Raw genomic sequence first — 15,390 nt, 5'->3', positions numbered from 1 at the left:
ATGCCTGAGGTGGGAATATATGTTTTTCAGGAAGTTAAATATGTTATTAATGCTGTGGGGTGTTCAGAAAAGTAATATTGTTTTGGTAAAAAATCTAAAAACGTGTAAGTCCAAATCGTACCGGTTTCGTGGAATGACTCAGCTATACAAAAGCAAAATTACAAGGTTGGCAAAACATTAAGAGGTATTTGGCTCATAAGAAATTCTGATGGTGCTTTTGTGAGAAACAAAAAACTTTCACTCTGCTCAGCTATTATGAGAATCCGTCCATCCACTTCACTAAACTAAGATTGTATCCTTGTACAAGGTAATTTACACCATACATTTTTGTTTGAATATGTGAATAAAACAAAAGTTGCATTTATTTATTTGTTATTTAATGCTGAGCTGTGGATGAACATTCAGGCTGCCTTTGCCCAGTAAACAATCTGTATGAAGAAAGCACCTATATATATATATATATATATATATATATATGATTAAGGTCCAAAATTGCTTAGTGCTAAATATCAGTAAAATGTGGCTTTTTAAAAGAGCATCTGACCCTCACTGTTTTCATGTGGGGGTCAGGAATTGTCTGTTTGACATCAAACCCCTGCTGGTATGCTGTATTTCTTCACTGACAGCTAATACAGTAAGCCAATGCTTCAAGTAAAATATTAGAGTTTGTTTAATTTGCATCTATAAAAGAAAGAGAGATGAAATGACTTCATATGCAAAATATAAAATTATCTCTGCAAAGAAGTGAAACAAACTGCTTACATGTGATAGAAACTACAAAAGGGAATCAGGAAACCACATCAGATATGCAGTACTCTGAAATGGAGTTAAAGAGTAGCTTTCAGTGGGATTTCCTAATCGTTTTCCTGATTTAGGCGGATGCATTTTTAACACATTCGGAGAATAGCTCTGTTCTCAGAATGTGTTAATACACTGATTAAGCTGCAAAGCAGATTTGAGGAAGTGCCCTTTTGGACACAGAGTGCAGAGACTTTGAAGATTTTCACATTTCCTTATAGTCCAGAGATATAAAAACTAGATTTACAGTTGCAATTTTATATGACAGTTATATTCGGAGGACACTTGTGCAGGGTACAAACGTATTAAACTGTTGTTTAAACATATTTTAATTTAAATTAAATTATTTAGTTATACAGTGGGCAGTCATGATAAAAGGCAGACATCATACAGTAGCCTAACAGTAACTCATTAGTGGGTGTCTAACAATAACAACAACAAGAGAGGAAGACACAACAGAGGGGTTTGTGGGTAGTTGTGTCACACTCTGAATGGATACAACGACTGCTTTCTCTCTTCGAGGTTCCTTATTGCTTGCTTCTTTATAGAACACACCTTGAAAAGCTGTCAAAAACACTTAATTAATAATAAATGTTCATACTTGTTGCTAAAGCTCTGTTAACAACTGATCATTTTCTAGTGCCACCATTTTCAGCGAAGTAGACAAACTGGTACTTTGCTACAGGAAAAGAGAATCCACACTCATATTGCTTTATAGAGAATTCATAAGTCTCTTATATAATATTAGTGCTTAATAATGACCAAAGAGCAGGGTGCGAACTACGGGGGAGCTAGGGGAGCTTAATAAGACATGGGCTCCCCTGAAAACGTGATTTGTGAAATTTTGGGGGTCTCAAAAAATATTGACAGTGTGTTATTTTGACGTGCAATTTGAGTTTTGTGTAATGTGATCATCGTGGATTATTATGTGTAAAATTGCAAAAATATCATTCATTCATGCATGACGGCGATTTAAACCTAATTCACTTCAATAAAGATAACTTTACATGTTATTCTTGTCATGAGCATCAAGGTGTGGGGGCGCTGCGGTGCAAATTCATTCCACTCATGTTTAGTGCATGTGAACTCAAAGATTCGTAGAAAAAATATAAATGTTGGATTCAACATTGGCCGTAGATCTGTGCGCGCATTCCTTGAAATCCATTCTGCAGTTAGCATCATATAGCTACCATGAGCACAAGGCAGTTTAATTAGTTAAGTTTTGACCTGCTGCAAGCCCTGTTAGCTCACCTCCCGCCGTGCCGGGATGACCAGCAAGAAGTAAGTCATTGCAATTTTTAATAAAAAAAAATTTTGCTTTTGTGTTCTGTAATATCAACATTGACATAGTCCTGTTCTGAATCATCGGTTTCCACATTGATGTAGTCTGGTTCAGAGTCATTTGGATCTACATTAACATAATCCTGATCAGAGTCAGAGTTTACATCTTCATGATCACCATCATCCATATCTACAACCTCATAGTCATCCTCAGCATTGTCTTCATTCTGGTTATTATGGAGCACATGTTGCATATTAACTATACCTTGGGCTACAAAGAAAAAAAAGTTTTATTATTGTGGTAAGATGTTAAGAAATTATATCTGCAGGCATCCAAAAGTAAAGGTAAAGGTAATAATTTAAATAATTCTCACCTTCTGAACCGGAGCATATTTGGATTTTCTTTTGTTTTTGTCTCCTCCTCACCAGGAAAATTATTATCAGTGCAGACAATATGAGCAGTACAGCTGTTACCACAGCACCAATAATAATAATTGAAGAAGCTGAAGGAGAGATTTATAATGCATTAACAAGACACCCATACACCCTATCTTCAGAATGGCCGAATGATTCCATATTTTTCAACTAATTGTTTTAACTGATTATTCAGCTCGCTTATGAATCAAGGTCAGGTCACATTTATTGTTGCTATGCAAAATTTCGTAGAATCTGTGCTATCAGGATTTTTGCACGAGGGTTCCCTAGTTCCCTATGTACAATATAGTTGTATAGTTGTACATGTACAACAAAGTTTCACTCATGGAAATGCAATTTTGCTGACTTAACCAGCAGAAAGCTGCTTGGTTTGAAAGTGATTTCTGTGTGAGCTGTGCTTCATTCATCACTATTACTGCCCTTACGAAAAAGAAGTTTATTCAAGTGTTCTATTAGGATGCTTCTTTTAAACTAAAAATAGGAAAGTATACTTTTAGTCTACTTTATGTACTTCTCAGAAATGGGCTTTATGTACTTCTCATAAATATACTTAAAATTAAAGCTGCAAGCAGCGATGAAAGGGCCCTCGCACCCGGGCTCACCGCCATCCGATCGCTTTAGGAAAACAGCGAACGGTGAGCAATATGCATTTAAAGTGATAAATAAAGGAGGAATATGTTAAAGTCATTTAAATGTGCCAAACTTCCTGCTGCCAGCTGGTGGAGCTATGACTATAACTGGATATTGGCATGTAGATGTCTTCAGGCCAGCACTTTTATCAAATGTATGAAGTTTGGTGCAGATTGAACATAGTATGTTTGAGTTAGTGTAAAGCATGACGTATCCTATTGCCAACAGGTGGCGCTATGATTATAACTGAATATTGGCCTTTAGGTGTCTTCAGGCCATGACTCTTACCAAACATGTTAAGTTTGGCACAGATAGGACATTGCATGTTTAAGTTAGTGTAAAATAAGCCATTTCCTGTTGCCAGCAGGGGGCGCTATGATTATAATGGGATATTAGCCTTTAGCCCCTGGTTTCACAGACAAGGCTTAAGCCTAGTCCAAGACTAAAATTTAAGTCTGAGCTGTTTGAACTGAAATAAACTTGCACTGACTGGTCTTAAAATATATCGGTGCCTTTGTTTTGTCTCAAGATGCACACCAGTAATGTTTTTTTCAATGCATGTTTATATATTATTATAAAAATTACTTCAATGTCCTAATTGAACTATGGCCTAATCCTGGCTTAGTGTAAGCCCTGTATGTGAAACCGGGCCTAGATGTGTTCAGGCCTGACTCTTATCAGGCCAGGACTCTTTGTCAGGCCGCCATAGACACGCCCTTTACCGAAAACTCAAGATCTTCGCAATTTAACATTGCAAAGGGCTTTAGATTAGACTGACCAAATATTATGTTAATGTCATTAAATTTCTAGGAGGAGTTCGTTACAGAGTAAAACATGTCACTTCCTGTTGCCAGCAGGTGGCACTATGACTATAACTGAATATGGGCATGTAGATCTGTTCAGGACAGGAGTCTTATCAAACATGTGAAGTTTGGGGCAGAAACTTCGTTTTTCATGGCGAAACATCGTAATTTGTTAGGCCGTCACAGACACTCTAGATCTTCGCAATTTAACATCACAAAGGGCTTTAGATTACACTGACCAAATTTGGTGTTGATCTGAATTAATCTTTAGGAGGAGTTCATTAAAGTACGACAACTGAAAACAGGGGCGGCGTTTCCGTATGGTAGAGTATGGCAGTTGCCATACCCTAGCCTGGTCAGGTGTGCCGTGAAAAATTATCCAAACTTCATATCTCTATTATAATTTGTTATTATTATTTTAAATCAGAGGGTTTTAAAAATGTTTAACCAATGATAAGCATTAAAAAGAGCTTGTCAGTAAAACTTCGTAACGCCAATTGGATCATCTCTCGGCGAAACCTCGTAACTTCACCCCGCCTCCATTCAGATTGACACGCCGCGCACAGCCTGGAGGAGACAGATTTCTGCTTTTTCGCAATGATAGGGTAAATAAATAATTGATGTTTGAATATTACAGCATTTTCTTTACTCAAACACTATGTCTGTAAAGGCTAATGTTTTTGTGTACTTGAAGAGCGGAGAAGAAGTTGGATATTTGCCATCTAGCCAATATAGCCTACATTTGTACGTTTTAAATATCCTGTGCATAAGCGCTTAATTTGAGATTTTGACCAAGTGCATTAAACAACAAGAAAAAGTAAGCGCCCATATAGCTACAATAAACATTATATAACCTGTAAAAGTTGATGAAAGCATATAATGCGATGCTCCCTGATAGCACACGTACATCTCAGAGATGTCTATTTGATGTCTTAGTTACATCTGGAAGACGTATTTTTTAGAGTGTTTGCTCATCTGCAATACATCTATAGGACGTTTCATTTTAGATGTCAAATAGAAGTTTATTAGATGTCTTTAAGATGTTTATGATTTAGAATGTATGTAAAACTGACATCTGAACGACGTCTGCCAGATGTTTGTAGACAGCAGATGCTTTCCAGATCAAGAGATCTTTAACAGACATCTTGCAGACGTACGTGTGCTATCTGGGCTTGCTGCCTCAGATAACAGTTACAGCCGTTCTAATGACAGACAAAACATTCTATCACCGTCATTCGCTGGCCAAAAACCTTGATATTTCATATAGTGCAGTAAGTGCACTGATCAGTAAAGTCTGATACAATAACAACGCTGACGACGCAGTGTTGTTTAATTATTGAATTTTTTCCCCTTCTATTTTTTATATATTCCCCCGTCATACCTTATGGTTTTGTGAAATGCCGCTACTGCCTGAAAATGGCAAAAACGACAAAATTTGCTCAGAAAATTCAAAATAAACGACTTCCTGTTGGGTTTCGGATTTCGTAACAGGAGACTTTTTTGTGGGTATTGGTGTGTTACATGAGTGTACCGATTTTCGTGAATGTACATGAAACGTAGCAGAAGGGGCTCTTTCTTGAAAGAGAATAGGTGGCGCTATCGAGCCATTTTGCCACACCTACTCCTGAAACCTATATCAGACGTACATTTTCGCCAGTTCTGATGCGTGTACAAAGTTTCGTGACTTTGAGCATGTTAAGGCCCTCAAAAATTAGATTCATTTTGGAGAAGAAATAAAAAAAAACAAAAAAAAAACGGAGCAGATCCAAGAGGGTCCTCGCACCACCGGTGCTCGGGAGCTAATTACATTTAAGTATACTTGACTTGTACTTACAAAAAGTCTAAATATATTTGAGCTATACTTGTGCTCCTAGAATAGAATAGAATAGAATAGAATAGAATAGAATAGAATAGAATAGAATAGAAAACAGCATCAAATGGAATAAAATGTCGACCAATGAAGAGGTAATAATGACTGTCAAGCTTTGGGGTGTTGATTGACTCTATCTACATTTTGATTATCATTCTGAATCCAATTCATAGTTTTTATTCAGCTTTTTGTTCAAAATATTATTTATTTCTTTATTATTTATTTATGAAGCTTACCCAAATTCAAGTGTTTAAAAAAGGAATGCATGAAACTAGAATAAAATTAAAGTTCTGGCAACCACATCTGCTGGTATTTTACTGTAAATGTCACAGATTGTTTTAAAGATTTTTGTCACAGATTACAGTGTACACCACCTCTTGAAAATGAACATTTTGATTTAGGGAAAAACTAAGTCCTCATACCTGAACATATGACTCCAGCATCATTACTCTGAGGACAATTATTTCCATTCCTTTGATGAGAGCACTGTGTGATGGATGACTCATCTCCCTTACATTTGACCTCCCTCTGGGAGACGTGACTCCCTACCCCAAAAAGAGCCTGGCCATCTGCAATAACAGCTCTTCCACATTCCAACTGTCTACAAACCACAGCAGCAGCAACAATGTCCCAGGAGTCACCACACACTGTCCAAAATGTGCCATTATAGTGGATCTCAACTCTTCCCGAGCAGGCATCTAAACCATTGACCAGAGTGATGTTTTGATCTCCTGTTAAACAGAGAAAATTAAGCAAATATTCAACTCACATATTCTCAAATATTCACCTAAATACGAACATTCTACACTGTAACATTTACACACCCTCATTTCAGTGCAAACCTGTACAACTTATTTTCTTCTGTGGAAGAAAAAAAAAATCTCCTGCCTGTTCTGTTAATAATTTAGAAGTGAAAGAACAGTTTGTTCCATTTGAATAAATTGTTGATTCACAAAAGAGCTTTCACAAGTTTGTGTACCCATATAATCTTTACGCTATTAAGGTTAAATGTATTTGGCTTGCTGTCCAAAGTGGAGGGGCTCAAGGAAGCAGCCTGAACTCAAGCTAAGATATACCCCCTGTTGGAACTAATGCTTGGGAGAGGAGTATGGGTAAAGTTGTTGGGGAGGTGGAGGGATGCCAAAACAACTGATGCTGCAGCAAAGTGTGCAGTTGCTTACATCCCCTGGAAGTTATTTGAAATACTAGATGGGTTCTCTCCTCCCGAAATGACGTTTAGGAACTTCTCTTGAATGATTTACTGACTGACACAGTTCTCAAATTCTGACTCAGTAATAATGGCAGTTAACTCCCAGGCGCCGCAGCATTGGCTGCCCACTGCTCCGGGTGTATGTTCACTACTGCGTGTACACTTGGATGGGTTAAATGCAGAGCACAAATTCTGAATATAGGTCACTGTACTTGGTCACACACCACTTCCCTTTTCCTAACAGCTTATTCAGTTTATTCAGACTTAAATTTCAGCATGATCCTCACACAAAGGTACTGCATGGTTTCACAAGACCTAGAATACATGTATGGACAGCTTATGTGCTTGAAAGCTTAAAAAGTCAACTTTCATCACTGAATGGAAAAAATGACCAGCACAGACTTCAGCATTTCTCCTTTTTCTCATTTCTCTTTTTGTATTCCAAAGAACCCCCCCCCGAAAAAAACCCCAAAAAGTAATTCAGAAGTTATAAATTTGAGTTAACTATCCCTTTATCAATAATATAGAGATGATTATCAAAGCTTTTGCAACATTGAGAGGAACACTCACCAGTAACCAGGTAATCATTCAAAACCATGACTGTCAAAGAGAAAACGTAAGGGAATTCTTTCATTAGAAAACAATTTATCACAAAGATTTTATGTAGATAATTAAACGTTTTTTGCTGACTTACATTTTTTGATAACATTAATATGACAAATTTATTTGCAATAAAAACGGCTTTTTATGCAGGACAGTGCTACCAACACCCCCATATATATATATATTAGTTCACATATTTGTAAAAAGCCCAAATAGGAACCTTCTAATTTATATGAATGATTATTTGATCATTTAAAGCAGTGAATATAATTTAGTATAATAATAAATTAAATGGTATCAATTTAAAAACTATTTACCAAGTGTAAAATCAAGCAGTTGTCTCAGCATTTCTGTTCTTTCATTGATCAATGTGCGTGATGTCTATCTCTGTAGCTCTTCACATGTTCTCTGAGTCAGATAGACACTAGTGACAGACAGACACTACAACAGTTCCGCATTTCACTGATCCCTCTCGTCTCACTAAACACTTCAGCTTCTCTGAGAGTTAACCAGGAGAAATGGCTCAATATTTTTGTTCATGTAGAAACTAACCTCAGTAACCACTGAGTTCTGTAAAATACGCACTACTCTCTATATACTAAATATTCTCTGTAGTAAATATTTAGCACTTGTTTTTCAGTACTCTGCCAACTGATGTGCACTGTAACATGCTAGTCAGTTTCCACTAGACTTTACAAATAAATAATTCATTGTCAGCTTTTGTGCTTTATAAAGCAAACAAGTTGCTTTTTCGAATGAGACTGCTTGACATCTCTTTGAGCGCTTGTGCTCTAAATGTGCTGCTGCACTTGGACATCCTTACATTGTTCACACATTTTAAGGTTACTGAAACTTGTGGTTAAATGTGCATATTTAAAGACCGACCACACTGGTCAATACAGACTATTAGTAGAGCCTACTTCCACCCTTTATGCTTAGCAGAGCTATATTGTCAGTCCAAGTCAGTCTACGTTTTAAGCTAGTGCTTCAGATCTGAAACCATTAAGCCACACCACCTTACATGGAGGTGGCAACTTTATAGAAGAACTGTCAAAAACCTGGTGAGCTGCTGTTGTATTGAAAGCCTGTCATAAAAAACTGATATGAAAGAGAGAGGGAGACAGGGCAGATTCTCTAATTCTACTCACCACTGCCTCACACACACTCTGAAGTCTCCCAGGGATGTCAAACTCAGTTCTTGGAGGGACACACCCTGCAGAGTTTAGTTCCAACCCTGCTCCAACACACATAGGGCCTACCATGCAGTTTTCAAAAAAGCCTGAAGGACATGATTAGCTGGATCAGGTGCATTAAATTAGAGTTGAATCTAAAATCTGCAGGGCTGTGACTCTCCAGGAACTGAGTTTGACACCCCTGCTCATCTAAAGAGCGTTTCACACTGAGCACGATGCAAAGAAGTGAGGCGAATCTCCTATAGATGGTGCTTTCACGCTGAGCGTGAAACAATTAATCGCCTTCTGCTATTTCATGCTTGCACACTATAGGTGACGCTGACTAGCAATGCGTTTTTCCTCAGATAGGCCTATGTATCTAGTATTTAACATCATCCGCTGCTCAATATACAGCAAATTCACCAAATTGTTGTATATATATTTCCTCTTGCAATCATATATTAAATGCATGTGTAAATATATTAGCAATGTAGGATTTTTTTATTCAAACAAGCTGCTAAGAATACAAGCTTTTCCACAGAATCTTAGGAAACAGACAGTAGGATTGTAACAGGTGGATAAGTGAACAGACTCGAGCTCTGTGCATGTCGTGTGCATAGTTGCAGTGAAACGGTTCACTCGCACTCTCAGAGAGCGTATTAAAGAGGAAGTCATTTCTGCCTAATTAAATGTTCATGGTGACGGGTTCAGCAAATGTGATGCAGAGGCAAAGCTGTTGCAAACTGCTACAATATTACCGTTTTTCCACATTAAACCCCATTAAAGACACAAACCCCCATTCTCTAAACCACATTCTCAATAGCCTAAACCAATTTTTCAAATTAATCACTCTTTCTGCAAAACCTTAAACAAATTCAGGCAGTTTAGACACTGTTTGCAGATCTCATGCACACATTTTGCAAACCTCAACACATTCTTACTCACTAAAACACAATTTGCACGGTAATGAACTTGTGATGCTAAACTCTAAACACAGGAAAGCAAAAGTTAAAGGTGCCACAGAATGTAAAACTGTCTTTACCTTGGCATAGTTGAATAATAACAATTCTGTACATGGAAATGACATACAGTGAGCCTCAGACACCATAGTTTCCTCCTTCTTATGTAAATCTCGTGAATAAAAAAGACCACTGAAAAATAGGCGAATCAAAACATGACACCGACTGTTACATAACAGTCGGGATCACTAATAGTTACGCCCCCAACATTTGCATATACCCGCCCACGTTCTAGGCCAGCCAAGCCGAACCATCAGAAGTTTTATATATATATATATATATATATATATATATATATATATATAAATAATATTTAATTTATATATTTATACTCATTTAGTTTATCGAGGTTTATATATGCTAGTTTCCATGACAGAGTTCGAGATATCTTTTCATTACTACTGGAGGTACCAGTTTGCTAAGTTTCAAGCAAGCATAAACTATGTAAAAGCGGCACCCCGTCCTGTGAGAATTCAGAGTCAGAATTCACTGTTCACTGTTGAATGATGCAGAGACCATCTCAGCACCATCTGTCTGCTGTGTGAAAGTACTGCAGCTTTTGCATGCACTGTTCAAAACCTATAACTTGACCTTAGGCCTATTTATAGGCCTGTTCTAAAGCCATGATTGGTTAGTGTTAAGTAAAGCAATGAGTGACTGCACATGTGAGGAGTGTGAGGCACTGATGAATTAGTGTGGCATCTTCATTGGTTGTGTTTGAAAAAGGAAATCAAGATACTTCCTGTTAGATTTTTGTGTCTTACATAGTAGTCATAGAGTCAAAGAGTAATAATGCAAATTTTAGATGACCTTTTAAATTATAAAACCATTTATAATCTATAATAACATTAAACTTATTTCATATTTTCTTTAAACGTTCTTGGATATTAAGTAGTGCTGTCAAACATTTAATTACGATTAATCACATCCAAAATATATATATTTGTTTACATAATATATGTATTTGTGTATATTTATTATGTATATATAAATGTATATATGTTATGTTATGAAAAATAGGTTGTTTATTTATTAAATATATTTATTTATAATATAAATTATATGAATATAAATATAGACGTAAATATATGTAAATATTTTCTAAATATATACTGTATGTGTGTGTACTTATATATAAATAAATATACACATAAAACACACATTATACAAACAAAAACTTTTATTTTGTATGCGATTAATCGTCTGACAGCACTAATATTAAGACAGGCACCTGTAATTCTGGCCAAAAAAGAAAAAAAGAAAAAGATTGATCAGTGAAATGAAAGAATGATTAAAAAATTAGAATGATTAGTAATGGTCTCTAATTGGCCTGTTTAACTAAGCCCACAAAACACTTCTTATTCACTGGTACAGTACTGCATGATTTGTAGATTATATTTAATAGTTCACACTTTGCATAACCATTTGCAATTAGTTTTTAAAAGGTGACATTACATTCTTAAGGACTCTTATGTGCTTACATTTCTTTTCAGGAGCACTTGTGCTCCTACATTTAAATTAGGAACACCTTCTGATTAATAACAGAAATTATGACAGAAATTAACCTTCCCATTATAAGGCAATATTTGACACCTTCAAGGTTTTTTAACCTTTGTAATACCTCTAACTTTATTAAATGTATGTCATCTTTTGTGACAAAAAATTTAGATTTACAAACTTTTATCTAAACTTTTAATTAAACAATACATTTAATTAAAATAATAAGATACAATCAGGAAGAATAAGTAACTAGTCAAATAAAATCAGCAACAATTCAACTTTGCACGGCACAGAAGAGCACAAATGTGGCATTAAGGAATATTTACAGACATTTCGACAAGACTCAGAGGTGGCATTAATGCATTTCATAATAACAATGTTATGAGATTAATGTTTTAAATGTAAAGTTTTGAATATAAAAATATTAAACTATTTAAATAACTCAATTTATACTTTAAAAATGAAACTGAAACTGCCAGTAGGTGGCAGCAAGTCACTGTCTTTGTCACTGAATCGTTCATTCAATCGATTCGTTCAAACATCTGATTCATTTAGGAATGAAGCAAGTGACTGTCTTTATAAATGGGTCATTGAATTATTGACTCACTAGATTTGTTCAAAAACACAGATTCAGATTCGAAACAGCTGTGTTTGCGCAGTGTTTAATCTGTGATTTGTTTGGAATTATTTTAGTCGACGAAATAGAGCACAATCAGACAACAGTGTTCCTAAAATGTAAGTCACTTAATATGAACTTTTATAAAACCAAAAAAGTATAAAACTGTCATATAAATTCAATTTCACATTTGCAAACTCCCTTTATAATCATTAAAAGCTGTCACTCGTCTTAGTTCATCTCACAAACTGTCCATTTTAATTAACAAAGCTCTCTACACTGCACACTAAATATATTATTTACATCGTTCTATGCTTCGTTTGTTATAATGAATGACTAAACTGCATGACGTAAACAACGCCATTGAATAACGTTATTTTTTTTCTTTTGCGCACAAAAAGTATTCTCGTAGCTTCATAAAATTACGTTTGAACCCCTGATGTGATATGGATTATTTTACCGGTCTCCTTGCTACGTTTCTGGATTTGGGAACATTTAAGTTGTATTGCTGTCTATGCAGGAGAGCTCCCAGATTCCATCAAAAATATCTTATTTTGTGTTTTGAAGATGAACAAAGGTTTTACGAGTTTGGAACGACATGAGGATAATTAATTCAATTCAATGCTTTCACGAAATATCGTTAGAGCATCCCCACTGCATAGCAATGGTAACAAAGTGCAAAGTGATGCAGTCCAGTCACAGTTATTTTTGTGGTGGGATGTAATGTGTGCCTACGTATATGGGCAGAATGGGGGGATATTGTCTGTTTAGCAGCCTCACTGCCTCTGGGTAGAGGCTGTGGGCCAGTCTGGCTGTTCTAGCGTGTAAAGGCCTGTATCTTCTACCAAAGGGCAGCAGGTGAAACAAGTGATGTACTGGATGGTGTTGGTTGCACAGGATATTTTGCACACGTCTTAGACAATGACAGAATTTAAATTTTTGGGTGAACTATTCCTTTAAGTAATTACTTTCTGCTGCATTTTTCATGAAAATACAAATAGAACTTGGTGATATTATATATAAAAATCCACTAAAATTGTATGTAAAGCGATTGTAGCACACTTTTAAGCAAAGCAATTATAAAACACTTCTGGTACTTTATCTGACTACACTTAAAATCAATTTAAGTGTTAATGCTATAGCATTATTATTATAATTAGCATATTTATATTAAGTGTACCCAATTTAAGTAGCACAGTTGGAAAATCTACATATAACTATTAGATTACTAATATATTTTAAATAAAATCAACTGTATTTAAACTTAGGATAACTATATAAAAGTGTACTAAAGGGATAGTTCACCCAAAAATGAAAATTCTGTCATCATTTACTCACCCTCAAGTAGTTCCAAACCTGTATGCATGTCTTTGACCTGCTGAACACAAAGGAAGATATTCTGCAGAATGTGGGAAACAGAGCAGTTCTGGGGAACCATTGACTTCCATAGCAGTTTTTTTCTTACTATGGAAGTCAATGGTGCCCCAAAACAGCCTGGTTACAAACTTTATTCAAAATATCTTCCTTTGTGTTCAGCAGGACAAAGAAATTCATACAGGTTTGGAACTACTTGAGGGTGAGTAAATGATTCATTTTTGGGTGAACTATCCCTTAACAAAGCGATTGTAGCACACATTTAAGCAATGCAATTATAAAACACTTCTGGAACTTTATATGACTACACTTAAAATCAATGCTAATTAGTGAACTTATATCAAGTGCACTTAAAGGGATAGTTCACCCCAAAATTATATATATGTATAAACTATTTAACACATACATTTTATTTGGCGTGTATGTGGCTAATTACTTTGTGTAAAATTCTTGTGTAGTAATTCTTTATTACTTTGTGTGTAGAATTACTACACAAATACACAAAAATGAAATTTTTAGAAGAGTTAAAATAGTTTTGAATGAAATGTTTGCTTTTGAAAGATATGTGTGATGTTTTGCATATTGTGTGTGTTTTGTGATTTTGTGTGTTGAGCTTTAAGAAATGGAGCCATGGTTTCAAAACTGTGTGTAAGCATCTTTTTTCAATTCTAATATGCAGATTGTTTCTCCTGGATTTTGTGAATTTGTTTGTTTTTGGGGTTTTTTACACATTGGATGATTTGTAGTTGTTATATGTTAAATATTGGAGTTTGAATGCTTTCATTATGATATACTGACTGGGTTTACATCAGTTCATTAAATTGACAGCATATCTTAACTTCGGGCATTCGGAAATAAAGCTGCATCTTTCCAGCTGTATTCACTTGCACCTGTGATGATTACATTGGCCTTGTGCTGAAATAAACCTAAAGACTAAATATACTCGACACACCCCAAAGCAGCGCAGTTCAAGTGTCGTCAGTTTGGATGCTTTCCTTTGATTATACTGATTGGGCTTAACAAAAGTTTATAAAATTGACAGCATATCTTGTTGTGTATCTTTGAAGATTATATTGCAAGTGTGTTGAAAATTACACAATAACAGGCAAATATCGAACCTAATGGTGAATGTCCACTATAGTGGCAAAACGCCTCTGCTTTGGGGTGTGCCTGTGACAAGTTTAATCGATGTTTATTTCGGCACACGGCGCATATAAACATAATATACATGCAATTACATATTGAAAGATGCATACTTTGTTTCCGAATGCCCTAAAATAGAGTGAAAATGTATTCAATTTATAACTTTTTTGTATTCAATTTTGTAAACTTTATAAACTTTTGTAAACCCTGCAAATATTATCACAATAAAAGCACCCAAACGACAATGTTAACATGTAACAAATGCAAAGTGTCTAATGTGTAAACAGTATGATTTATATAACCTACTTTATCCAGCATAACTCTGCATATTTTATAAAGACTCAATAAGGATGTTGAACAAGCACTGGAATGAATTGAAAATGCTCTCACTTCACCAGTGGATACACACATAAAAATGTACCATGGTATTCATGTGAGATGTATTAACTCAGTATGCAGCAGGAGTACATTAGTGGTGAATCATATTTTATGTGTATAGTCACAGAGACATGGTTTTTCATTTTTAGAGAAGTACTACTACTTCAGTCGTCGGAATAAGGAAATGACACCTCTGGTCTCACATGAACAATATGCACTGTGACCCTGTCCCAAATGGCACACTTAATTTGCATGCATGTGCACAGTCTTGCAGACTTACAGTGGCTGCTCTGTGCACATGTCTAAAGTCCACGAGACTGTAGGGCGTTCCATTCATCGTTTTAGCTTTCAGAAGGGTCCTTGCTATGTACCCCCAAAGCACATTTTTGCCAAGCCTACACTGAGGCAAGCTACACAGAAGACTTCTATCCAACAGTCAACATGGCATTATGTCACGAAAGTGTGGACTCCATGAGAAAGGCCATGAGGGTTTAGGGTGCGATTTGGGACAGGGCCTGTGTTGGCTGCAGTACACTTGAATTGTTTCTTTTTTTTCTT

At 35.8% G+C, this 15,390-nt stretch overlaps 1 protein-coding gene across 1 annotated transcript; it reads right to left on the bottom strand.

Moving 5' to 3' along the window:
- Positions 1-1,037: 1,037 nt before the first annotated feature.
- On the bottom strand, positions 1,038-8,040 carry LOC306868907 (uncharacterized protein). The gene is made up of 5 exons (XM_079415375.1): positions 7,948-8,040; positions 7,598-7,627; positions 6,240-6,548; positions 2,454-2,582; positions 1,038-2,350 (listed from the first exon to the last, which is right to left on the bottom strand). Exons 1-5 carry the CDS (start codon positions 7,976-7,978, stop codon positions 2,097-2,099), a joined length of 753 nt encoding a protein of 250 aa, XP_079271501.1. The 5' UTR covers positions 7,979-8,040; the 3' UTR covers positions 1,038-2,096.
- Positions 8,041-15,390: the final 7,350 nt, after the last annotated feature.

This window comes from Barbus barbus, assembly GCF_936440315.1.
Source record: "Barbus barbus genome assembly, chromosome: 4".
Lineage (NCBI taxonomy): Eukaryota > Metazoa > Chordata > Actinopteri > Cypriniformes > Cyprinidae > Barbus > Barbus barbus.
Note: the sequence above shows the minus strand (reverse complement) of the source record. Positions and strands in the feature narration are given on the sequence as shown.

Bases quoted from the DNA above. Each gene is read 5' to 3' on its own strand.
- LOC306868907 (XM_079415375.1), bottom strand. From the start codon at position 7,978: ATGCTGAGACAACTGCTTGATTTTACACTTG. The intron at 6,549-7,597 runs GTGAGTGTTCCT...TCTGTTTAACAG, and splicing joins GAATGATTACCTGGTTACTG to GAGATCAAAACATCACTCTG. The intron at 2,583-6,239 runs GTATGAGGACTT...TCTCTCCTTCAG, and splicing joins TGCTGGAGTCATATGTTCAG to CTTCTTCAATTATTATTATT.